The 27,247-nt window shown below is 44.0% G+C and overlaps 1 protein-coding gene across 1 annotated transcript in view; it reads right to left on the minus strand.

The window, feature by feature from the left end:
* The window catches only part of LAPTM4B (lysosomal protein transmembrane 4 beta), a 62,043-nt gene that overhangs the window by 23,451 nt on the left and 11,345 nt on the right, over positions 1-27,247 (minus strand). Inside the window, exons 2-5 of the mRNA XM_080380135.1 lie at positions 21,507-21,618; positions 14,458-14,531; positions 13,724-13,846; positions 4,945-5,043 (exon numbers count right to left, since the gene is read on the minus strand). Coding sequence (XP_080236261.1) covers positions 4,945-5,043; positions 13,724-13,846; positions 14,458-14,531; positions 21,507-21,618 — 408 coding nt within the window. The remainder of the gene's footprint in view (positions 1-4,944; positions 5,044-13,723; positions 13,847-14,457; positions 14,532-21,506; positions 21,619-27,247) is intronic.

Raw genomic sequence — 27,247 nt, forward strand, 5'->3', positions numbered from 1 at the left:
CTTCCAGCTCTGAGCCATAGCTCTGACCAGCCCTGCTCCTGCATGCAGGGGCTGTCTCCCAGTGGGTGAGGTCTGCTCCAGCCCTTGATATAAAGAGGTCATCAGCCAGCACACATCAAGTAATTGGCCCTAAGACACTGACCCACATATGGCTGAGAGTGGTGGCAGCTCCGAGCACGTCCTGCTCCAAGTGCTTTGGACATGTGCTGCTGGCCTGCAAATTGTGAGTCATGGAAACTTGTTTTCCTCAGCCTGTAACTTCTTTAAACTTGTTCCTAATCATTGTTTTCTACTGACGCTGCTACGCTGTTAAACGGGATTGCTGATTCGGTTACCGTATTTTTTCCTGAAAAACCTGGCTGAGGCTTCAAATACTGCTTTAAAATGTGGGGCTGGACATACGGTATATAAATATATTGATTTTTCTCTCAGGACATGAATGCTCACATTTGGAATAGGTCCTGCACAAAAGGCATGAGGTGACTTCAGCCTAATGCCCCCTCCGCGGCACTCCTGCACAGCGCAGCACAGCCTGCTGGCAGACCCCCTTGGGGGGGCAGCGCCAAGCAGCCCCCACGTGAAAGGACGGGTGCGCAAGAAGGGCTGCGTGTGGAAACAGGCACTGTGCCTGCTTCTACCAGCTTTCAGCCTTCCCCTTTGAACGGTGGGAAATTACTTCAGCCCCTAAGGAACTGAAACCCACAGAACTCTGCAGCCCTGCCTCTCGCTGCCGTTACTGCACGTGCGCTTGTTAAGCGGCATAACGGCAGCAGCGCGCCGCGTGACTCCTGCTCATCAGGCACGTGCCCAACCAGCGGTCTGACCAGCATCTTTGTGGAAATTAGAGGCTGTTGTACCCTGTTGTTTCTTGTAACACAGCATGGAAAAGTCTGTGCCGATCTGGGTCACAGCAGCCCTCTGGGCAGCTCCCTCGCTGGCAGCAAGTGCAGGGTGAACACCGCAGAGCCACCTCGGGTTAGGAGCTGTCTGCACCGAGTCCCGTTTTACTCTCCAGCTGCTTTGAATTTTCTATTTACAGAGCTGGGTTGGTCTTCAGTAACTGTTGAAAATCAGATAAAGATTTCTACACACACTGGAATTTATATGAAGATTTCAGAGGGATGCTAATGGCGGACAAGTTGGCCACACGTATTTCACATGTTGGTGCCGCAGATGTGTGGATGAGATCTGCAGTTAAATCAATCTCAGCACACTAGAAAGTGTATCTTTTGAGTATTTTATAGTCAAAGAGGCTGTACAAGAACTATTGCTTGTAATTGCAGAGAAATGCTGTGATTGAAAAGAATTAATGATGTCAAACCAAACCACTGGCCGGCATCACTTTAAATGGGGCCAGGACATCATCTGTTGGCTCCCAGGCACACAGACTGGGGTATGCAATTTAAAGCAAATGACCCCTGCTTTAGAGATGCTTGTCCCATAGGTAACCTGCCACCAGAAAGCCCAGTGCTGGAACCTGTCTCAGGCTCTTGTGGAATAGGTGTCAACCTCGTGGCTCTGTGTTGGCCTTTCCTGGGAGTGAGGAGCAGAGCCTGGCTGCTGGGTCTGTGTTCATGGCCCTGACTGTGGCTCCATTGCCCCTGTAGGAAGGCAGCAGACACTGGGGTGATGCACTGCAGATCAGCGTCGCCCCTTGCCAGGAGGCATCCCCCTGAGCTGAGACATGAAATCTCTCGGGGTGAGCACAGAACTTCATTCTGCACCACCCTTCCCACCTGCTGAGGACACCAGAACCTGCGGAATGGTCTCATCTCCAGGCTGGACACCTTGTACACGCAGGTTATAGGCATATTATGGAGACCAGGGTTAATACCCAATTTGCTGAAGACCAGCCTGTCTCACTGAACTGAAATACCTTTTGGCTGCCCCCCTGGCAAGTACCTCTTCCTACCTCCTTTCCAGAAAAAGAAAGGCCAAAAAAGAAGAGGAGAAGCTGTTCTCTGCTGCTGCAGAGTGTTTGGAGCAAACTGGGGGAAAGGTTTATTCTGGTTGTGTTTGTGCTCACCTGAGCCTCGCTCACCTGAGCCTGGGGGACTTTGCCCACGGTGCGGAGGGGGAGGTTGAAGCCTCAGCAGCTGGGGCTGGCCAGAGGAAACTGAGGCCCCACTCCCCAAACCAGCTGCAGAGGACAGTGTGACTCAAAAGCCACTGTGTTGGCTACATGCCGTTTGAAGTGCTGCGTACAAGTACAGAAATACATTTGTGCTGCTGGATGTCCTTCCTCAGCTAGATAGCAAACACCTATGTTTCATGGTATGTAACTCCGGTTCAGTTTCCAGACAAACACAGTAAATGGAATAACACATTTTGGTCTACTCTGAAAAAAATTCTGAGTGAAACCACCTGAAATATCCATTAGCTGCTTCAGATCCAAGTAAATCCTAAGGACTAAAAAGACAAGTGCTTGTGTGTGGTTAGCTGGCTCGCTTTCTTCCAGCCGTCTCTTGCTCCCCTTCCCTTTTCAAAATCCCACGACTGCAAAGCACAAAACCACAATATAATACCACTATATCTTGATTTCTGCTCAGTAATGTTTTCCTTTGCATGTAGCTTCACCCAAAACAAAACTGTCATGATGCCAAATGCTTCTGAGGAATTGTGATTCTGTTTCATATTTCCCACCAGCTGAATGCACCTTTTCCTAATGTAGCTTTTCCTAGGTTACAATGTTTTGTTTTCTCTCCCTATTTCTAGTCAAACTCTAGAGGGAGAGGGAGCTCAGGCATATTTTTATGCACAGTACCTTTTCAGTCTCAGTATATAAACGTGGTACCATCTGTTAAGTCTATCAGTGATAAAGTGAGATGCATCTGATAGTGTCCAGCTTTCTTTTCACGGAGCAGATTCCATAAATCTGCATAGCAGCTCTTCTGGAAACACAAGAAATGCAAATGAAAATGCTAACTGGAATTTAGCATGTGTTTCTGTGTGAGTCATTTTTTGTGACTCATTTGCACGATAATACGTTGCTAGAACGAGCATTATATGAGCCACATATACTCTTGGAAAAAAAATGTGTTAGCCACTTTGAACCAAAATGGATCTTTTGCATTATTAATTTCATAGGTTTCTTTTTTCTGTAATAAGTATTTTTGTCATTCCACTTTCAGTTGCATTTTTTTTATAAGCTTGAGACTTCCTTGCCATACTTAGTCAATGAAATAACAGACCCACCTGGGGTAAAAATGAGATAATGGTTGCATCTGAGAAATATAGAGAGCACATCCCTTGTGGTACTTGCCAGACCTATTTATTACGTTCATACATATTTCTTAAAGGTGCAAACAAAAGCAACCGTACAGCTGTGAACATATAAAGCCAGAAGGCTAAGCTGTATTTCTAAATCACAGAAGAAAAGTGACTATGACTTCCAACAGCACCTTAAAATACCCTATCTGTTTTTTTTCAATTTTGAAGTAGCTTCAATAGTCTAATCGCCTCTTTTGTCACAATAAGTTTCCCTGTTCATGTTATCAAATGTGTTGTCTGGAAGCAACACCCCTGGTGTCACTGTGGCTTGTTGGGACTTCTCTAATCTAATGTAGAGAAAAAGCAAGAACTATTCTGAAATAAAACCCAACATAAGAAATACAAGAATGGCAGCACTGCACTGTATGAAACTTGCAGAAGGGTGCAAGAAGGGGGCAAACACACCAGCATACTTTCCAAGAGGTCCAAGGCTCAGGAGACTAGTTGAGCCACAGGTGGTTGTTTTTCATTCATTGATTTGTTTGATCTTATCCTGAGCTCCTTTTGGACTTCTGCTCCACACAGCAGTGGGAGCCTGACCTCGCTGGACCACAGACCTGGATGTGGTGGTTCCCATGAGCCTGTCCAGCTGTGCTGGGTGATGCTACATCTCCCCTTCCTCTGGTACTGCCAACTCCAGCCCCCTTACCCGCGAGGTTGGTGTAACAGCAAATAAATCATCAGTCCCTGTGCCCTTTTGCTGCCTGCTGTGACAGTCCTTTATGTTGCCCCTCCCAAGAGGGATCGTTGGGATCTATTTACCTGCTCTAAAACATCCTTTTTGAGATAGGGCACCAGAAGCGAATGCTTTTCCAGAGGCAGGAGGCATCAAAACGGGCAAAGAAATCTTTAGATTTCTGGCTTTCCTATTCCTTTCTTAATACTCTTAGCATTTGATTTATTTGTTTGACCAGAACTGAGCAGTAAGATAATATTTCCACAGGTGTATCTATTACAGCTACAAGATCCTTTTTTCAGGTGGTCATGTTGAGTTCAGAGCCCACTGCCATGTCTGTGAAACAAGATTGTGCTGCTTCTGTGCCCAGTGCTTGGAATTTATCACCACTGAGTTTCTCTGCCATTTCATCACTCAGTCACTCAGTACCATGACATCCTTCTGCAAAGCTTTCTTGGCTGATTGTTTTCCCTATTTTGAAAGATGTTGCAAAAACCCCGTTGTTGTTAGATTTCCTTCCTCTTCCCAGACCTTTTATGAATGTACCAAACAGCATGGGTGTCACTGTTGTAAAGACTGATAAATTGTCCTTACTTTCTATTTCCTAGCTACAGTCTGTGAGATGACCTTTTCTCTTGTCCCCACACATCTCAGGGTGGTTTTTAAAGCCTTTGATGAGAGACTGCCAAACACCTTTTGAGAAACCAAGAAGTCTGTATCAACAGGCTCTCCTTTGCCCACTGGATGACCCACTCCTTCAAAGGATTTATGCCTCATGAGTTCCCCTACAAGCACCATGCTTTCCCATTGTGCCCTACATGTTTGTGTGTTTGTCTATGAGATTTTGCACTTTTTTTCCATAACGTCTATCACTTTGCTCTGTATAGCTGTCAGGCTGCCTGGTCTGTGGTTACCTAGATCTATTCTAAAACCAGGCCTCCCAGCAAGGGACATTCCACCCATGACCAGGAGTAGACTATGCACAGTAATGCTCTTACCTTAAAAGCCAAAATGATACTTATGAAAAGGAGGATAATCACAACCAGACAGGTAGGGTTCACGGACATAATCTCTTCCTTGTAGGGAAAATTCGTGGGCTGCATAAGCAAAAATAAGCAAAACACCGTATGTTAATCCCACAAGTCATTTAAGAGCCATTCAATTAGTGCACTCTATAATTAACAGCTTACAAAACTTTCTGTGATCTGCTAAACCAGGAGCTCTCTGCACCAACAACCAGTTTCAGTAAGTGTGGCTGGAAGAGGCACTGTGAATACTCAGCTGCCAAACATTCCCTGGAGGGCTGAGGGATTTGCTTTTTGCTTTGTATGTAGTATGGGCTGTCTTTTCTTCTGTGCACATTGGGCTTCTACCTCCCACAAACCAGCAAAGGACATCTCTCTGGCATCTTTGCAGCAGGAAACCTGCCATCCTGAGCAATGGCAGGCAAGTCCTTTACTTATTAAGTAATCATTATGCTGGCACTGGTTGCCAAAGACCAGTGGCAGCTCCTTCCAGAAAGTCAAAGCAGGAAAAGCTGGACAGCATGATCCTTTCACCAAAAGATTTGATCAAAAAACATTGGGTCTATTCTGCTCCATCTTATTTGGACTACTACTCCAGGAGCACTTGCTAGTGCTGCTGTCTGAGCGCGTGCCCCATGGAGGCATGGGTCCTACAGAGAGGCAATGCCATGATTTCAAACTCAAATGTGCTCCAGGTCCTTCTGTTATCTCAGACATGAAATAGAGGTGACAAAATCAATCTTCCTACTTAGCATAGGCTCCAGTGATTTACAGCTGTGAGACACTTTAGGATAAGTGACTGAAAAACAACCTCTAAAAATGTTTTACTGTATTTGTTATCGCTTAAAGAAAACACACCCTTTAAAATTAACATTCCAAATCATTTTGCAGTATTGCAAGGCACAAGTTCCTGTTTCAGTTAGAATAAAACGCTGTTCACAGACAGAGCTGTTCTCCACAAAAGGCAGCTCTTCTGCAACAGCAGCTCATTATAACTGAATGCATTAGCTCCTTCCACACACAACTTCCTTTTCCCTTACAGGTCTAATTACTTAACCAGGCCAGCTCTGCATCCTTGTCAGGACAATTTAGACCAAGCTATAGCTGTATTCTTGGTGATGATGGTGTAAATCCAGAGTAACTCCTTAATACCCTTTATATCAGCACTCGACCCAGTGCATCAGGAAATTAGCTTTTTTTTTGGACAGCTGCTAGTGAGAATAGCTCTTTATTTAGCACTTCCATGAACTGTTCAGATTGGTTAACATCAACCGCAGTTGTAACCGTTAGCAGATAAATGTTACATAAGCACATTTTCCGCTTCTTCAGAGCAATGTTTCTGTTCCTGTACTGAATTTAATGGTTGAAGTTTTTATCACGTTATCTTCTTTGTCAAGGTACAGCTTTTGTAGGAAACTAGTTTGCTATAGTTCAGGAAGTTGCTGCTTTTTTTTTTCCACAGAAGGTTATTGCTGAATATAGTGGATGCGGTCACCCAGAGACCAAGAAAGCAAGAGTATATGCCAAGAAAAGATGCACTGAAAAATAAACACAAACCTTATCTGCAGAAAATTTAAGTATTAGTGCCACAGCCTGCCCTCCTGCCTGCAGGAGGGAGGCCATGCACATGGGTAGAAAGTCCAGTCAGTTAAGAACAGTTACAGTAAAACTGGCCCAAAACAATTTTTTTGGTATTGACCTGCCATTAAAAAACCAGTCAAACTAGTCTGTGAATGTAATAAAAAACTCCTAGTGAGGTTTTGGTCCTCCTCCACTCTGGTTTTGGGTACAAGTCAGTGGTCAAAGACTGGATGACTGCATACTGACTTAACCAGAGGTCAGCTTAACTGGGGCTTGCATGTGGGCAAGAGAAGGGCAGGAAAATGACCAAGATAGTTCCCGCTACCTTGAAGAGCAGGAACATCTGCTGGAACCATGAGCCCTGGCCACATCTGGGAGCTGCATGTGCTGTTGAGCAGAGCCTGGCCCTCCTTTACAGCAGCAGTGTTTCAGGTGAAAGGACAACAATTCAGCACTGAAAGCAGCAAGCCAGGAGAGCATGTGAGGAGCAAATGCTGTGGCTTGTCTCCTTCAGGCTCAGCTTTCCAGATCTCTGTCCTGAAGAGATGTGAGCTGTAAGTGAGCCCCAGAGAGGCAGTGGGTGCTGCACCCATGATGTGGTCACCTGTACCCACAGGTGCCCTGGAGATCTTGGTGTGGGGTGTGAAAATTGAAGCTGGCCCCTCCTGGAGCTTCCCGGCTTGCTGTGTGGGAGACAGAGCTTTCAGGTCTGTGATTAACATCCACAGAGAAGAAACTCCCTTTGTTTGCTAACCAGGCTGGTGGCACCTGCCAACCAGAAGAAGTTTAACGCTGGTTTGCCCAGGCTGGCCTACAGACAGCCTGATCTTGACTCACAACTACAAACCCCTTCAGTACAGTAGGAAAAGCAATCTATAAAACCTGCTGCTTTTGGCAAAGAAGCAGGAAAGATGGTGGGAAGCATCTCAGCTGGCTCCAGGCTCACCTGGTGCAGGCACCATCATGGAGCTGGTGCCACCAGCAGGCCCTTGGGATCCTCCCATCGCAGCAGCTGCTCCCAAAATCTCAGTCCCATAGAAATGGGTACCAACAGTGCTTCAGATGAATCAAAGACCCATTGCCCTCCACTGAGTGCAGTGATAAACACCAGTGTGGGTGTATGAGGTGGAAGGAGAAATCCTGCTCCTGTGCTGGGAATTTGCTCTCCTGTGGGGACACCCTGCTACTGGGAAGACCCTGGACACCGGGCTCAGTGCTGCAACTTCTGGGAAAAGCTCAGTGTCAAATGTTATACAAGGTTTGATGAAGCTGAGACTGGAATACGGCTGGATGGGAAAAATCAAGCCTGTCCCCAGAAATACAGAAGTAATTTTGCCGCAGGACATGATGAAATTTTCTGCAGAAACAAGAGGTAGTTGTAGTGGTGTGATACTGGCATGCTAAAGTCATAATTAAAGCATCATTTATAACCTTGTCATGGACATGGAGAGGGCTGCATGCATAATAATATACCTGGTAAACTTTTAATTTTAAAAAAATTACTGCTTATACATAGCAAAGTTTTGTTAAAAAGAACCTAAAACTGAGATGGAAAGTATATTTCTACTGTATTGATATTGTACAAAGGCACAGGAAGAATAAGAAGTCCAAGGCTGAATCCCTTTCTCATTCCCTCAGTCTGCTTACATGACCTTTCACATTTTCCTTCCCCTTGGACCACAAAAAAATCCACTTTAAAAGATGGTCTGGATTCTCGTTCAACAGTTACAATCCTCTGACTAACAGAATCTTACAAAATTGAAAGAAAACAGCAATGTATCTGTAGAATTTTTAAAGCTCTACTATGAAGTTAGTAGTACTTCTTCTTTGGAATTATAAAGTGGCCTTGCAGATGTCAGAAAGGCTATTCCTTTTTTAAGCTTTAGTTTATAGAAAACAATTTTTCAGGTTTAACCTTTTTTGTATTCTCTGGACATTTCCCCTAGGATTTAAAAGCTTGACTGATACCAGCTGAATTGTTAGACAGCAGCATTGCAGGTAGTGCCATAGTAAAGCTATTTAATATATTTTGACATTTTCTTCAGATGAATTGTAATTGTCCTGTACTTTAATAAAAAACAAGTTTGCATAATTCACTTGCAGACTAACCTGTTCTGGACCTCTGCTTCAACTCCTTTTATATACTGTTATTAGATGACAGAAGATGAAGTGTTTAATTTGAAGGCTTTAGAAAGCCCATATACCAAAGATTTAGTGGGGTTAAAGAAATGTGCTTTAGGTCAAACTGCTTTAGACCACTACTGCTCCAAGTATCAAAAATATTTTTATTTTACACGCGATGGATTTACTGTATGTGAAGGTTTTTGTTTTTCTAGTGACAGTGATAATGACCAAGATGTCCAACAAAACCCTTAGAAAGTTTTATCACATGGTCACCATAAAACATTTCAAATGCTAGATTTGTAACATCCACTTATTTTACACAACCTTTCATGCTGAGATACTCTTGGAATATATGGGAATTAAGTGGCATGCCTGTGTGCAACTGGGTATTTAAAGATGACAAAATGTTTCCAAAGATGCTTGTGCCTCTGAAAGAAGCAGCCAATGCAGGCTGACGTTACCAAATAACCTGTGAACACAATGTTCCATATTTTACAGTTACAACATTTTCAACTAGGGCGCTGCCTTCCCTATTTATTATTATTGCTAAAAGTACATGGAGGGTTTCATAGTAGCTTGCAACTCATCGCTGATGGACTGAAATCTGGCAGGTGCACACCGAAGTGAATAGGTAACGTAATTCTAGATACTAGTATAGGGAAGTAGAAATGGTTAAAAACACGGTGTTTTCAACTTAGAGCATGAAAAAAGTGTTCTTCTGAGACTGCCAAATATATTCCAATACCTAATGCATACCTTCTTCCAGATATTCAATAATGGATTTGCAGAACAATTGGGATTTTTCATTTCTGTTATGGAGCTGTGCTCCCTAAAATATCATTCCCCAAATTTAAAGCATTTTTAGAGGAATAAAAACTGTAAGAATGCCAGGAAGAAATGCAACCCTTGCTTTCTGCCTACCTTTGCAAACCTCTGCAAAGGGGGTAAGAGTAAGACGCCTTTTTTGTATGTCTTATTTATGGGCTTATTTATAAATCATCAGGAGGGATCACACCTAACTGGCATGACTAGGTCTCACCTACAGGGACAAGGTTATTTACTGCAGTCAGTCTTGCCCTAAACACAGTGTTTGAGATGGCAAACCTTTCTGCCATGAGTGTGTTAAAAAGTAGGGAAACAAGACCATGGGTACAAGCCTGTTTAACAATATTTGAGCACTGGCACTGCATTGATGGCATTATTACTAAAAAATTTGAAAAGCTTGGTTTTAGTTTCATCTCATTGTGTGTCTGACTATCTTCACATCTCCCTTTTGGTTTTGCCCCCTCGGTGTGTTTGCTCCGAATCAAGTGCAACAACCTTTTGACAATCGATGCAGCCCTGCCAGGTAAGAGTAAGAGGGTACAAATGCTGAGCCATTTGTGCTTAGGACCACAGCTAAGACACAGGAGGCACGAACAGCTTCAAAGTAGATGCAGAACAGCCTCAAAACAGCTTCAAAACTTTGTTGAACAGGTGACATCAGTTGTACAAAATTCATCAGAGCTCTTGGTAGTTTTTGCTAATCACTGATCTCCACTGTGAATGTTAAAACAGAAATGACTCCTTGTTTCTAAATGAACTGAACTCGAACTAGCTTTTAGCTACTCATTATCATTAGGCCTCACATTAATTTAAACAGCCCTTTAATACCTTTTTTCTGCATATGAAAACTCTAATGGCATCGCCTCTATGTCTCCTTCCTCAGTAAATGAATCAGGAAAAGCTGATTGTCTCTCATCATTCTACAAGGTACCCATCTTCTATACAGTTTTTGGAGGAACTTTTCTGCATGTTCTCTGACTTTTAAGCACTGTCCTTTACAACCAGACACTGTAAACAGGCAGATGAAACCCATGTCACCAACTGAGGCAGGAATTCTCCTTTCCCTTACTAATCATTGCTGTTGTCTTCTGTCCACAAATCCCACGAGTAGTTTTTACAAACAGCAAAAAAGACCCAGGTACTCTTGTTTTGGCACTTAGTTCCCTAGACTGCTTGCAGGGTCACTGCATCCCAAGTGAAATTGTCACACTGTATGCTCATCTGTATTCCTCAAGTATTTACATTTCTTTGCACTTAGTAACGTAGTACACATTAATGTCTGAACTCAGGTTCTCAGTCCGTCTAGCTCACTCTGATTAATGGCTCTGTCCTTAGTGCTATTTAATTCTTCATTGCTGTCCTGGCTTCAGCTGGGATAGAGTTAATTTTTTTCATAGTAGCTGGTACAGTGCTGTGTTTTGGATTTAGTATAAGAACAATGCTGATAGCACACTGATGTTTCAGTTGTTGCTAAGTAGTGCTTACTCTGAATCAAAGACTCCTCAGGTTCCCCGTGCTCTGTCAGTGGGGAGGTGCACAAGGAGCCGGGAGGGAGCAGAGCCAGGGCAGCTGACCCGAACTAGCCGCAGGGATGTTCCATACCATAGAACTCATGCTCGGTATATAAACTGGAGGGAGATGGCCAGGGCCTGCTGATCGCTGCTGGGGGACTGGCTGGGCATCCGTCAGCAGGTGGTGGGCGATTGTTATCGGGCAACACTTGTATTTCTTGAGTTTTATTCCTCTCTCTCTTTTTGTTATCTCCCTATGATTAGTTTTACTACTACTACTACATTTTACTTTCTTTCTGTGATTAAACTGTTCTTAACTCAACCCATGGGTTTTACCTTTTTCCTGACTCTACTCCCCATCCCACATGGGGAGTGGGGGGAGTGAGTGAGTGGCTATGTAGTACTTAGTTGCTGTCTGAGGTTAAACCACAACAATTAATGTCTGTGTCAGCCACAGGTTTTATTAGAAGTGATTTTGCTGGGAAAAAGTCACAAGTACTGCTTCTGCGAAATGCAGAGATGTGCTCACTTCGGGCAATGCAGGTTAGAGTCTTTCAGAGGATGACACAGAACAGCTAGATTAGGCTCCTGCTCGCAACCTCCTGCTAGAAGGCTCAATCCCTCTAGACAGCGAGCCTGTGGAAGCTCTCCCAAGGCTGGTGTTAGCCTTTGTGAAGAGTCTTTTGGGTACTAAGATTATTAATGGAAGTCAGGAAGAGCTTGAAATCTACTGCCGATTCCTGGAGACCTTCTTCTGCCCGAAATAGAAACTCACTGGCAGATGGTTGGCTTGACCACGACCCTTTGCAGTCTGCCAGCTAACCTCTCCTAATCCATTTGATACATCCTTTATCGATCTAGTGCTTTATTGTTGCTCTGAGCATCACGCTGCGAAGTCAAAAACCTCACGAAAGCCTATTATCTCCCTGCCCGTCTTTATTGACAAAGCCAGTAATCTTGTCAGTGAAAGAAAATGAGTTTGCCTGCAGGACTGATTTTCTGTGAAACCGTGCTGGCAGTCATTAATCATATTCCTCTAGTCTAATCCTTTATCAATTGACTCTCCTCTCAGCCCTTCTGTTATTATTCTGCTTGGTAGCAATGTCAGGCTAATCAGCCTATAATTATCCTGGAAATCCACCTTGCCCTTTTGAGCACTGACAGTTTAGCACTCCTGAAGTCTCGCAACATTTCATTACCAGTCCAGAAAATGATTTACAACAGCAAGACGAAGATGTATGCAACCAGGGATTTCAATGCTCCAGAGCAGCAATGCAGCTCACAAAGTGCTCTGCTGCACCATCCCCAGCACCTTCCAAGGCTGGCTCCTTGTATTCTATGCTACAGAAGGACCTATTGCTTTTTTACCTGCAGGAACAACAGTGATGTTTTAGCAGACATTTTGAGAGAGTCAGATTCTCTTTGCCCTTCTAGTGAGCTGGCTCCAGACGTGACACCTGGCTTTCAGCAGAAGAGCCGGGGCTTTCTGGGGTGCAGCTCCCAGCCTGCTCCTGTCCCCGTCATGTTCTTGCACAGCAACCAAGACTGAGTAAAAACTGGTTATGACACATGCCCTGGGATAGGCGGGGGGGGGGGGGGGGCGGGCAGGGGTAGTTCCTGCAGCCACACAGACACTTGTGCTGCTACAAGAGCAGGGCTGGCACTGAAGCAGAAGGGAGGAACTGCAGGTGAAGGCTCCAGCCAGTAGCATTGCCAGCTTCTAGCACTCACCCAGCTATGGCTGTAATTCCCTCTTTTCCATTTGTATATCTGAGAACCTTTTGAATTATTCCTCTGCTTCTCTTCCAGTGTACCACCAGCTGCAAATGCAGGCGGGTGTTAAATAAGGCAAAGGATAACAGGCCCCTGATGCATCCCAGCTCCCGCTGGCTTGACACATTGCCTCTTCCTGCAGGTTTGTGTGGCTACTTATCTCCCTACTGTTTCTCATTACCTGTTATTTATACTGCCCTGTCTAGTTTTCCATCCACATACCAAAGTTCACAGCCAAGCTAATCTGTATTCAGGTTTCTCAAGGCAGATTTTCAGAGGCAGCTGCAGCGCTGGCTTCTCCAGAGCTCTGCAGCTCCACCTGACCCCCTCAGACATGGCATGTGGTCCTGTGATGAGACAGAGGCTGTTAGGCTCTTCTCCTTAGGTGGTTGCAATCATACCTTGTAAGCTTACACAATAGTGGCTACAGATGTTTGGTTAAAATAGACCATGTGAAGAAGGGAGCCTCTAATTGTCCCTAAGATAGAATCCAAAAATATTTTCTAGCAAAACCAAACCTACATTGAATCAAACTCCTGCCTAATGAAACATGTGTTAAAGCTACCAAACAAATTAAAAGAGGCGGCAAAACATCCTTGAAATAGCACAAAAAATAAGCCACTGGATATGAACCCAATGACACTGAATCCAAAAGCAATTACTTATTATCTATGTCTTGCAATATGAGTCTTATTCTAAATTAAGTGCTGCTGAGAGCTTCCACAGCAGTGCAAAACTCCAGAGCTCTGCAAAAATATTGTAATAAGTTAGTAAGGTAACCTTGGCCAGACTAGCAAGGACTGAGAGGACTTTTCAAGGATGGCACTGGAAGTCAACAGGAAACCATTGGCCAGAAATACCAAACAAACAGTGCACCTTGCACAGGTGGTTTTTTTCTCCCAAAGCCCCCAGGGACTTGTAAACATCAAGTAATTTACCAGCTGACGGAGGTAGTCCTGAATTGTGCTGGGATAGACAAGTACACTGATGGCAACCAGTGTGTTGAGAGCAAAGTCAAAGATCTGGTAACAGAAGAAAGGGATGATCCAAGCTGCATGTTGCTAAAAAGGAAATAAAATGAAACTCATCAGCCACAAGTTAAAACAGAAGGATGCCTGTCCTTCTGCGCTACAATCTAAGGAATAGTTGACACAGTGCAGTGTTAAATCAGCTTAAAGAAATATGACATTTAGCCAAAAGGGCTGTCCAAGCCAACGTGGCTGCTGAACTGCACCAATGTGTGGTGTCAGTCCCACAACTCATTGTACTAGGACATTTAGAAAGCACATACTTTCCCCCCCCCCCCCCCCCCCCCCCCCCAATTAATAGGATTAATACTGGGACAGACCACAGGCTTGGGAGGTGAATGGGAAAGAATCCCCTTAACTTTTGCAGGTACAAGATGCAGTTCTCTGAACTCACAGTTTGCACAGGGCTTACTCCTGTTTGAAACTGTAGCCAGCCAACACGACTGGGCAGTTTTCCTGCCTGCAGCACCCGGCCCTGCGATGCCACTGATCTAAGCAATCAGTCCTGCTGGCTCTTTGACTTTTCTTTTCCCCCTCAAGTTCCAGCTAAACAACAAGTTGCTAGAAAGCAAGTTTCTTAACGTTGTTTCTACAGAGTTGCATAGTTCACTTGATTCATATCATCACCAAATATAATGAATTACCTTATATGCGCCATATGTAGCCATTGCACAGATCAGAATCATAAGAAGAGAAATCGCTGTGGCAATGCACATATCTGGAAGAGAAACACATCAAAATGATTGCAGATCAATTCAGAGCTGGTTCAGTTATTTTGCCATCTATCTTGGGCAGAACATCTCGAAGGGCAGGGTGGGATGTGGGTGGGGATGGGTTTAGGTACATCATTCAGTCATTGCCGGAGGAAATCTGGCTTTTGTGGGAAACCTCTTAAATATAAGAATTACAGACAGTGATTAACGCTGCACAAGCCTCTGCAGCCTTTATGAGGCTGTGGAGATGCAATGAATGATTTCATTTTTCTGAGGATTTTAAAAAATCAGGAGCAGTCTTTACAAGAAGACTATTTTGCCAGTGGTGATGACATCTGTAGTCAGAAAGCGTCTGCTTTTCTGCACTACAGATTGTTTTTGCACTAACAGCTGCTGTATACGATTGCTCACAAATGTCTAGAAACTCTGGAAAAGGAAAAATGAATTTTTAAAAGAAAAAGTCATAGATAGAGGCATCTTAGAGCAGAAATAACATCTTGGAATTTTTCATTTCAACCAAGAATACTCCAGAAATATACAGTTTATTAATGAAGATGTATAATTGTCAGGAAAGGTGAAGGAGTAAAGGAAGGAAAATACTCTTTAAGGTTTTGATTGGAGTAATTACAGGACTCCTATCTCTTTCTTCCACTGCTGCTCAGCTTTCAATTAACTTTTCATTAGATTTAAAACATTCCTAAGCCACAAACTGGCTGGAAGGAGATCCCGGGGAAAAAAATTACATATATATGGTCTTTTCATATATACCTCCCTTGATACAATGACAGGCCACAGTCAGGACACCAGAAGTGCATTCTGGAACCTGACCTTGCAGTTTGGGAGTGCAACAGAACATTGCAACTGCTTTTCTGAGGCTAAGCCAGTGCACAAAGAGGAGAGAGGACATGAGGTATACAGGACATGACTTTAGAGATCCCACCTCTGTTGGTATCTGCTGTTTACATTGCTGTCAGCACGTGCATTAAAACTACCTGCCTCAATCAGACATTGGTGGACTTGAGACACATTTAAATACAGGACAGCGTCCGGGCTGTTTACTACCCATCACTGCCTGACTCTGGAGGCATTCAGAGTGTGGAGATGCTTCCATTTGATCACAGAGTTGCCACAACATCTAACACCAGCACATGATGAGGACCATCCCACAGCATAGGACAGCCCCTCCACCTCCCTGGCTGCTTTAAAAAGAGGTTCTGGGTAGGTGCTCTGGAGCCTTCATCAAAGTCCCTGAAAGGTAGTTGTGGACAGATCTCACCTATGACCACCAGGCAGCAGTGCATGTTCACCTGGGTCATGGCTAAAAAAGGAAGGACAGACTTGTCTATCTTGCCATTTTTTTCCAGCCTACCAATACAATCATCCTTGAAGAAGACAAAGGAACCAGTCCTTGATCCTTTTTCACCTGAGGGAACACAAATCCTGCACTAGCACAGAGCTCCTGCCAGCACTAATCCAGATTTCTGCTGGCCCTTGATGCAGAGAGGAACCTGAGACTTGTGAAGCTGGTGGGAAAGTGAGCAAGAGGAGGCTGTTGCTGGCTGATAAGGGCATCTCCAGAGGATGCTTATGTACGTCGGGCTACAGGCTTCTTAGGTACCGTGCCTACCAATGGCAGGATTAAGGACTTATGAACCTAGGTCTCCCCTTTCCTGGGACACTGCCTGTGTCCTGGGTTTCAGGACTCTTGCTCGCTCTCTCTCCCCCCCAAATTTTGTCCTTGTGATTGCATAGGGACTCAAATGCAATTGCAGGCTACTTCCTAATTTAATGGATGAGTCCCTTTGGCACTCAGAGAGGCACATTCAAACCACTGTAGGTTGATGAGGGCCTGAAGTCCAGATGTCCTTATTCACGGACAAGAGCAAATGCTTGAATCTTTGTCTTACTGTCAAAATAAGCAGGTCTGACCCAGGAGAGGCACTAGCGCTCAGCGCTGAGGTTAGCTGCACCCTGTGCTCACTGCTTCCAACCTGGTGGCTTTATGCCCCTTGGCTTGCGGGTGCTTGGAAATGCCATTGGGAGGCAGCTGGGCTCCTTGCTCATAATTCAGTAGGGGATGACATCTCAGTGCACCCCAAATTGCTCTTCATACCAAATGGTTCTTCAGGCAACTCCTTCTCCTCTTTGTGTAGAGGATCTGGACATCCAGCAAGGGGTCCGAGCTGCATCGCTGTGACCAGTCTCCAGCTTTTTAGGAGCGGTGAGGCTGTGCTGTGCCTGTTAGAGGTGACTGAATTCTGCCCTCAAGAGGAAGCACCCATAAAACAAACCTGTACTAATAAGAGGTACTACAGCCTCTTCAGACACTTTTAACTATGTGGTCATTTGGCTGCCCACATACATCCTGTGAAATCAAAACAATTTTGAATAGACCAGGTATAATTGAGGTAATGAAAGAAAAGGGGAGAACTGGAAATGGCTGCCCGTAGCCACTAACCTCAATTGAGGTAATTGGAAAAGAGGCTCTTAGATCAACATTTTTATTTTAACCATCAGCCTGAAGGCACTGATCACTTATTTAGTCTGTCTGTTCTTAATCCCAGTCACCAACTCACCGTATCCAAGGGGAAGCTGCTGTCATTGCCGTTTGCAGCAGATGCAACAGTCACAGGCTTCGCCTTGCTCATGACCACAGCAGTACTGGTTCACAGCCAGAGCCCAGCAAACTGCAATAAACTTGACATTGAAGCTCTGGTCTGACACACTCATGCTCCCTGTCTCTGGTGTCTCTCTAGCTGTGCTCCACTGTGCCAAGTCCTAGTTGGCTCAAGCTGGTTCTTTCTCATTTAAGGCTTCATTGGTTTTTTTGAGCTGTGTCAGCTTCAATTAATCAGAATGAAACTAGATATGTAGCACATTAAATGAGAAGCTAACAGGGGTGTGTGAATTTTTTTTCCAGCCATGCTGTACTTCCCGTGGCATTCATGGCTAGAAGGGCTGTACTTGGACCACTGCAGTGGTTACACAGCCTAGTGTCCTAGATGGCTTTTTGAGTTTTCTGCTTGGGTTTAAAGAAACCAGTTGTGTTTTTTTCCTCTTATAGCTTGCAGCGAAATCCTATCTTCCCACCACGCTGGGGAGCAGATGCTGCTGGGGCTGGGCAGAGCTCCTGGCATGGGGCAACTGCGTGCACGGCAAGGTCTGCAGCTGGAGCTCTTTCAAACACATCTCACAAGCATTTCCTTGCCTTCCCCTCTCCTCTTCCAGAGGAGGCTGGTGGTGGGTGCTGCAGGGACAGGGAGGAGCAGTCAGCAGGGCCAGTGCCTGAGCCTGGACTTGTGTGGAGTGATGGAGACCTCAAATCCTCCAGCTCATCACCTGCCCCAGCCTTGGAGTTTATTGCTGGCTCACAGCTCCAACAGCTGGGGGCCAGAAAGCTGCCGATCAGCAGCCTGCAATCCTCGGGCAGTTTTGCCCACCTTCTTAGCCTTATTTATGCAGCAGCCTGGCCTCCTTACTGACAGCTAAGGATTACTGCCTCGCTCTCTCCTCCAAGCTTCTTGTGCAAGGTCAGTGCCACCACTGCCAGCTGCCATGCAGAACCCATGTGACAGTGGCACTTTCTCTCCAGCGAAGAAAAGAGGCCAATGAGAAGGGAAGAATTTGCTGCACTTTTGAGCCCAGCTGACTTGCTCTAGAGGAGAAAGCCAGAGGGGAAGATAGAGCCCTGAATATGCCACTTTGTGGCAAAGACCTAGTTTTCTCCCCTCCCTGTGGCAGGGGCTCATGCTGCTGGGTGGTGTTGATGGGCTGAGGCAGGAAGAATACCTGGTCTACCATCCCCATTTATCCCACAGCAGAAGTCCAAGCCTGCTGTCTGTAGGTTTCTTTATTATTTTTTTCCTGTTTGAATTAATCTTGTTAAGCCCTGGATACATGCCATGTTCAGCAGAGAGACCATCACGTTATCCTGCCCTGCCCTGAGCCCTCTCCTTGTCTTGCCTGCCCGTCCCAGGGCAGGGACACTTTGGCCCAAGTTGCTGACATCAGTGTCAAAGTCCCCCTCAGTTTCTATAGGCCACACACAGGATTTCAGTCCTTCTTGTCATATGGCTTATGAAGTATCACACACATTCATGACACCGGGAAGGCAGTAAATAAAACCAAGCAACACGCACTGCTTGTCTGGACTGCTGACATGTCAGGACCATGGTCTGTGTATCTAAAGGAGCTGAGCAGCAGGCTCAGGTGGAAACCCTCTGGGAAGTCAAAATTATTTATAGGGCTTTTCCATCTCCTGCCCAGACATTATTAGTCTTTTAACAGCGGCAGTATTACATTGGGCAGCTCACACTTTTCTAATTTTTCCTAGTCCAGCTTCTAGTTCATGAAGTCCCTCAGGCCCTAAGGAAATAATAAAAAGAAAGATGACACTAAATGGGCTCAGCTGAGTATCCAGCACAGGAGGAAGCCCAGCATGTTCCCCAGCTCCCAGATGTGTTTCGGAAAGCCAGCCAAACCACACGCACTGGTGTCTTCCAGTAACTCCATCTGCCACATGGCGAGTCTTGGCAGACTTTCCCCCCCCCCACCCCTCATTTCTTTTTCTAGAATAGAAGGGAAAAGCACTAACCTACAGCTTTTTCTAAGTGCTCAGGTAAATCCTTTCTCTGCTTAATCAAACAGGCATTTTGGAGCCTCTGGCAACGCTCCAGGAACCACGCTAAATCCTGAAATTAAGGCTAAGCAGATGTGAGCTGAAGAACTGATGCTGCACTGGCATTTTCAAGCAGTTTGCGCTAGACTGACTCTGGCTCTGCATGTGACAAGAGTTTTTCCCGCTGCTGGAACTTAAAATGGAAAATTCTCCATAAACCAGGCCTGAGCACAGCCAGAAGTAAATATAAATACAAATACTGGGGGGATCCTGCTTTCTTGGATGTCAAGGCAAATTTGCCATTAACTTCAGGTTAGCCACATTTCCACTACTGTGACTCAGCTGATAAATTTATTTCCAGATTACATTCTCAGATCTTTTATGAAGGAGCCTATCTGAGGAAGGAGGAAAAGGGAGTGACAACTTTACATGCAAACTCTGTGTCTGCTTTTTTTGTTTGTTTGTTTGCTATTGATAGGAGTGTCAAAAGTAATAATGAGTAACGGCTACTAGTATTTCCATCATTATTATTTGTCAATACAATTACATATAGATAACAACTTTGGGACCTTCATTAGCATAAAAATGGATGTATCTTCCTGTATTTCATACACATGGCTTCACATCTAAGGATTTCAGTACTTGCACCTAACCTGGGAAATATTTCTTAAAAAAAGACAAATAAAAGTAGGACAAGAGAAGAGCATGTAGAAGTTTGTCTGACGTTTTATCAGAAAACATTTCCTCATTTTTGAACGAATAGTCATACTTAAAGAAAAAAGAATAAATAAAAAAATCTCTGGCCAGCTATTTCCAGTAACTATAAAAGCCAGTAGCTTGATTCAGCTGCCTTTACTCGGTAAAGGCATTAAACCAGAGGGAGTCAAAGAATAAAAGGAAACATTAATTCAAATATTCATTCGTAATTTAACTGCCTGTGAAATGTTCCCTTTACCAAATGGAAATGAGGGCGCTTGCCCCAGAAGCCATCCTTTTACAGTCTTGCAGGGTTCACTTCAGAAGCCTCGATAAAAAAATATAGAAAATAAAATTTTCAAGTGTAGATGGAAATCCCCAATGTACTTGATCTGACAGCTATTGCATTACAAAACAGAATTACAATTTAAAAGCCGTGGGCACTGGCAGGCCTCTGATGCTGGCTATATAAAACCACACTGACAGACAGTCATTACCAAGGTTAATCTCTGAGAATTAGGACAAGGCAGTCAGTTTTAATATGTCAGAATCAGCTAGGAGCCCATCTGTATCTGCTATGGTCCTTACTTTCTTAAATCCAGTTATATAAAAAGAATTTTAGTTGGAAGTTGTAGGTGGTTTTACAACGAAGACACAATAAAGTAGCAATTGTCCCTTATTATTAATTAATTAAGATCCTCTAGGCATATCTGCACTAAAGACCTTGTGGAAATAAGCATCTCTTAACTGATACCCAGCAGCTCTAACACACCATGGGTACAACTATTTTTCTCCCATGTGGAGTATTCCTTTCCTACTGGTATTTTTATTGACTTCAGCAGGAATGAGGAAAGGACTTAAGAGCCTTTTGCTGCAGATGGGTGAGATTCTGAGCAGCAAGACACCAGTGTAACTAGCAGGAGACCTTGTTTCAGATTACTGTAAGAAATGCTGAACTTAACTATCTTGTGAGCAGGAAGGAAAATAACAGACATTTTTTTCAAAATCACATTGAAGGAAAACCTTTCTAGATACAAATTAAATGGTTGAAGCAAATCAACAAATCAAACATTGCTAAATAAGTTCAAACAGTCATGGAAGAAAGAAACATTTGCAAAGGACAGGAGATATTTCCAGGAGACATAAATGGCCTGGCTCACCTTCCCTGCAACCATCTTGAAGATTTTCTATCATGCTCTTTGGTGAGTGAAGGAAGCAGCCCTGTGTAATCGCTAATATGCCTATAACTATAAAGCTAATATTTATATTTGCATCTATTACAAGATTTATTTCAAGACACAAATAGCAGTATGGATTCTTATGCATGTGTGGGCACTATGGGACATGGTACTGGGAGGTGCAGAGACTCTGTATCTCCCCCTGTCTTGCAAAATCCTCCTGGGGCTTTCAGTATCATTCTCCAGGATAACATCTCCATGTCAAGGGTTGGCCTTGCCCCTGCCGAGCCAGGACACAGCAGAGCAGACGGATTACTAATAGGTAGCAGATAAGGTTACTACTAGGTAACCAGTTTGAACTGTGCCATGAATACACCTTTCATAATAAAAATGCATCTGTAAGATACCAAGCTGGAGCAATAATTAAAGGACAGTAATTACTGAAATTATAGGACAGTTACGTAAATGCTGGAGCAGTTCGTACTTACTGGCATCATCCATAAATTCAAATTCACCCCCTAATTCAGCACTGGTTAGGTGATACTGGTCAGGATCGGTCAGGGCACTCAGCAGAATCAGCAATACCACCGAATTGATAATCTACAGGGAGGAAAAAGGGAAAAGGGTCAAGCTGTGAAAGTAAACTGTGAAAAACCTCTGGGTAGCATATACCCACCACAGTCCGTGCCAACTGTGGCAGAGGCTGTTTTCCAGCCATCCAACTGTAGTATTTAACTAACACTGCAGTTAGTTTCTCTGGGTTTGCGTAAACAGGACCTATTTCTTCCCCAAGTGGCAGCAGGAAAACGGAACAAAACGTGGATTGCCCCTTTCCATTCTGACTCCCTCCCACACCACCAGAAAAGTTACCGCTGCCCTTTCAGATTACAAAACACGTTAGCACATCCACTCCAGTTTGCTCTGTTGTAAAAACTAAAATCAACTAAAACCAATAATTTTGAGATTATTACAGATGCATGATGTCATCAAGGATTATTAGCATGGCAGAGCTGGAACTGGGGACAGGCCCTAGGAAATTGCTACGTCAACAAAGAAGAGCTGATTTGCTGGAAGAGGCTGTGTTTTAAGAGACCATGAGCGATGAGCTGATCCACGTGAAATGCTAAATCAGGAGGCCTTGGGGGGGATGGGAGTGGGTGGCAATGTGAGCCCAGTGTCTGATGCACACCTTCCTGTGTCGTATGGCACAGAAAGATGCTCACATACACCGAGGCCTTGGCTATGAAATGTGGTAAGTCAATTAAACCCAAGAGTATAGTATAAAGCCATCCAATAGAAGCAGATTGTCAAGTATCAGCTACGAGAGGAACTCAAGAGGTTAGCCAAGAGCTGTATTTTAAAACAAATTTGAACAAAATGCTCATATCACTTTGAAGCAAAGAGGGCTAATTGAAGAAAAGAAGATTGCTCGGCATGAAATAACGCAGCCTGGCTAGAAGATTATTCTACAGAACTAAGAAGATAACTGATGAACAGGAAAACAGAAAAGAAAGATGATAATATAATATGCTGGAAAAGATGGATTTTTATTGCTTTGATTCTCACTTCAAAGTCATCCTAATCTGATCACAGGTTACTAACAGCAACAAAAAAGGTATAGGAACACAGGCTACCATAAGACATAACAGGCTAGAGAATTTCGTGGGTAAGATCAATGCTTTTTGATTGGCAAATTCCATCAAATTTAGCTGATAACAGATCTGTTAGCAATGATTTTGAACAACTACTGAGAATAGATTGAGTTCAAAAGACAGGGAAAGAGCAAGCACAGTTTATGCTTTTTCAAAGCAGGAAGGCCGCGTAAAGAAAATCTAGCCAGAACATGAGATTTAAGAATAAAATAAACCCAAGGAAAGACAATCAAGCAGTCTCCCCATCAGCACTTCAAATTTGTATGGTCATAACCAACAATCACCATGGGCTCGTCAAGGACAAAGCGTAATTAATTCCTTCTCTGACAGGCTAAGAGGCCTCGTGGACAGTGAAAAAACAGTGGATATCGTCTCTTTGCATCTTAGCAAGCCTTTTAATGTTATGAGATTCTTATAACTGAGCTAGGAAAACCTGGTTTGGTTGAAAGTGCAGGAAGGTGAGTGCACAGCCAGCTGGATAGTTGTAATGAAAGAACAGCTGTCAAGGATTCACAGCCAGTGTGGAAGATACATTGATTATGGTTTTCCAGTACCATTGAAAGACAAGAAAGAAATTGGTATTTCAATTCACCTGTGACTGGTATCTTTCTTTAATTTTCAGACAATGCCAAGCTGTAAGCACTGGGAGATAAGATTAAAAAGATTTTGACCAACTATGGCAGAAGCCAATTGTATCCTGGGCTGCACCAAAAGAAGTGTGGCCAGCAGGTCGAGGGAGGTGATTCCCCCCTTCTATTCTGCTCTCCTGAGACCTCCCTGCAGTGCTGTGTTCAGCCCTGGGGCCCCAACATAAGAAGGACATGGAGAAGAGAAGTTTCTGGGGAAGACCTTATAGCAGGCTTCCAGTACCTAAAGGGGGCCTAAAGAAAAGCTGGAGAGGAACTTTTTACAATGGCATGCAGTAATACAATAAGGGGTAATGACTTTAAACTGAAAGGGATAGAGATAGATTGGACATAAGGAAGAAACTTTTTGTGATGAGGGTGGTGAGCCCCTGGGACAGGCTGCCCAGAGCAGCTGTGGATGCCCCATCCCTGGAAGTGCTCCAGGCCAGGCTGGATGGGGCTTTGAGCAGCCTGGTCTGCTGGAAGGTGTCCCTGCCTATGGCAGGGGGTTGGAACTAGATAATCTTTAATGTCCCTTCCAACCCAAACCATTCTGTGATACTATGAATTCAGACAATAGAGCACAATTCAGTACCAACAAGCACAGAGCATGACATTTGTGATGAACTGCAGAACAAGAGGAGAAATAACTGACTAGGTAACAGTTCCTCAGAAGTTTGGGTATGAGAGTGAATAAACTGAACGTGACTCGGTGTCATCCCACGAGCTCATCTTTGCGGCTACGTGGTGGTGGGCAGTACTGCAGAAACCTGGGTATTAGACACACAAGTCATCTTCCCACTTGCCCTCCACAGGGCCTCTGCAGAAAGGGTCCAGTTCAAAGTCCTTCTAAAATGTACCAAGAAAAACCCTGGAGAGGATCCTGCAACAGAACAGAAGGTGATCAGACATCTGGAAAGTGTGACTGACAGGGAAAAAAGTGGGGTTGTTTAGCAAGGAGAAGCTGGAGGGAGATGTTCTCAGTCTTTTTTGTGCAGAAAGGCAAGGAAAAGAAGGAGGCCATAGACTTTTCTCCAGGTCCACTGGGAGATGAGTAAAGTAACAGATTTACATTACAGCAAAAGGAAATTTAGGTTAGGAAGCTTGCTGAATGATAAGAACAATCAGACAACAGAAGAGATTGTCTGGAGGGGGTTAGAGAACTTCATTACTGCATTTTTTCATAGAACAGTTAAATAGCTTTGTGTTGGGAATGCTGTAGACATAGATGGTCTTGTCCTGGCTTTGAAGACAGATCAGAGACTGTCAACATTCAAAGTTACATTCCATAAATCCTACTAATTTTTAACATTATGTATAACTTTATATTGCAATCCAGTTCTTGCTTACTCTTTTGTGGAAAGCTAAAGGACATATACCAGTAATAAATACGTTACTGAAGTACTCAAAATAGCCAAGCAATCAGAAACCATAAATGCGTATAGTGCTGCTATTTTAGAGGCATACAAGTTTAATCTTTCATACAGGTATAGTCAGGAAGTTTCATAAAACAGTGACCTAGACACTCTACTTTCTCCATATGGATATGTCCAGATTCAGATCTGAAGTCCAGCGAGGTCAGTAAGAATCTCTCTAATGCTCTTTAGTGCATCACTTTTCTGTTCTATCAGGTTGTTCTTTTGTGACCCTCATAATGACCTCTAAACACCTTCCAACTGTGCTGTCAGCGGTGCAAGTGAAATATACCACGTGCTTATTTGCTCGCTCTTTCTCTGAGAAGAAATGTGTGCACAGTTGGGTGTATTGTATTTCTTAGGGTTTTTCTTTTGTTTTGAAAGTGATGCAACTGTTGAATTTTGAAAAATGCTTTCATGGATAAATTTAATGTGCTTAAAAACTTACTGACGTAGCATCTTCCAAGGACACATAATCAAGGACAAGAGCATAAAGTAATTCCCTACTGATATATGCAGTTGGTATGAGAGTTGAAATCTCTGTTCCAGGAAAAGCAGAAGAGATTTTTATGCTTTCTTAATAAGGCCAAGATTTCTCTTACATTCCTTCAGCAACAAATAATGTAACAACTAATTAACAGTGCTTAGAAAACATTTTCATTATGCGAAGTTTCAGTAAGCAACTGAGCCCTTTACCTTCCCAATGAGACATGTTATCCTTCTCTTATGGATGGAGAAACAGAAACATGTTCACCAGGGTGGTTTTCAGCAGCAAGAATAAAATGCAAGATTTTGCACTATCAGGTCAGAATGGTACCCACTGAGTCCTGCTGCTGGTTACAGTCACGCTGCTACCCACAGTTATAGGAGAGGAGCCCCAGGAGTACCAACGTTCTGGCCCTGCCCAGCCCCACCTTGGACCTCCACACATCCCTGACCATAGCCCAAGACCCCATTTCAGATCAGCCTGGGGGTTATCAGTCCCTGCTCCAGCAGCACCACAGGAATGCAGGTCTCCAGCCATGCTTCCTGGATGGACCCCCTGAATGCACATTGTAGCTTGTCTCCAGTTGTGTCCCTGGTCTCATCCCCTTTTGCTCCTGGTTCAGCTGCCTGGATGGCCGCTGGCCCTGGTTCATCAACTGCCATGTTGGGGGCTGTTGATAGACCCCATTATCAGCCCCCAGTTCTGCACCTGAGCTCAGCCCTTGCAGGATGGTGCCCAGAGTGCCCTAACAAGGGACTGGAGAAAGATCCCACAGAAAGTCCTAGAAATGCTCGTGTCCTATTATCCTGATAGAGAAATAAAATAATAATTTTAAAAATCCCCAAATCTTGCTTCTCTGGCAACCAGATGGTGCACACCCAACTTCTCACCAATGCAGAGGGGGGAAATAACTGCTTTGTAGAGACCCCAGAACGTATAATGAAACGGGGGGGAAAGAAAATATGGAGGAGGTAGCTAGTCTAAATATTGGAGCATTACTTGGATCTCCTGCTCAAAGTTTACCAAGCACAATTTCAGTTTTGAGTAGAATATATTTTAAACATCAGTAACTGTGTGAGAGAAGGTGCCTGCAGGCAGGAGGGAGAAAGGCAGCACATGCTGAGACCAGGACCAGCACTGCCAGCCGCTGCTGCTGCTTCCATCTGTACCATGGTAAGGAACCAGCAGCTTGTGCACAATGTGATGCAGCTCTGCTTGGGGGAATGCGCAGCATTCAGGATGCAAGGAAGCATCCTCATGTTTTCCACAGACAGCATCCAGCATTTAGAAACCATATAACACATTAAAATTTCAAACTTCTGCACCAATGAGTGAGTTGCCTTATTTATTTCCCACACCATTTGTTCCAGAGATCAGCAGTGAGCTATGGTGACCCATGGAGATAAAATGCAGGGGAAGAAAGGTGTTAGGAACCACTGCAGCAACAGGTAATGAGAAAAGAAGTGCCACTGTAATTTCAGACCCTTCACAGAAGTGCAGCTGCATGGTATCTATCCCAGCTTATCTAAAATAAAATTAATTCCAGTAGCTCCTGAGAGCATGCCATTAACAGAGATCTTTTGCTGATTCCTAACTCAAGCAGATAGAGAAATGCTCAAGCCAGCAACTACATAGGTGTCTGTAAATACTAAAAGAATTGTCAGGAATTACAAGGGCTTAATTTTCCCCTGTCTTCCTCCAGCTTACAGTCAAGAGTTGAAATAAAATTGCTCTGATAAAGGAGTTTAGAAGAGGAAATATTAAGCTTACTTTAAGTCGGTGCACTGCATTAAAAATACACCAATATTTCTATTGAGATCCACAGGGTCCCCTCTAAATATTCTGCTACAGTTCTCCTAAGACTTCCTAATGCAGTAAAGAGAGATCCTTACATTTATAGGAAAAAGTAAGGAAAAAATCCTAGCTTTATTTATATTGAGGGTTCAATTTATAACTGAACCCATGCATGGAACAGTCTGGATGTAGTTTATGCGGTGGAAGATGTACATACACTTTTAATTCTGGGTCTCTTTTCAGCGTCACTGAACT

Source organism: Falco punctatus (assembly GCF_963210335.1).
Source record: "Falco punctatus genome assembly, chromosome: 3".
Classification (NCBI taxonomy): domain Eukaryota; kingdom Metazoa; phylum Chordata; class Aves; order Falconiformes; family Falconidae; genus Falco; species Falco punctatus.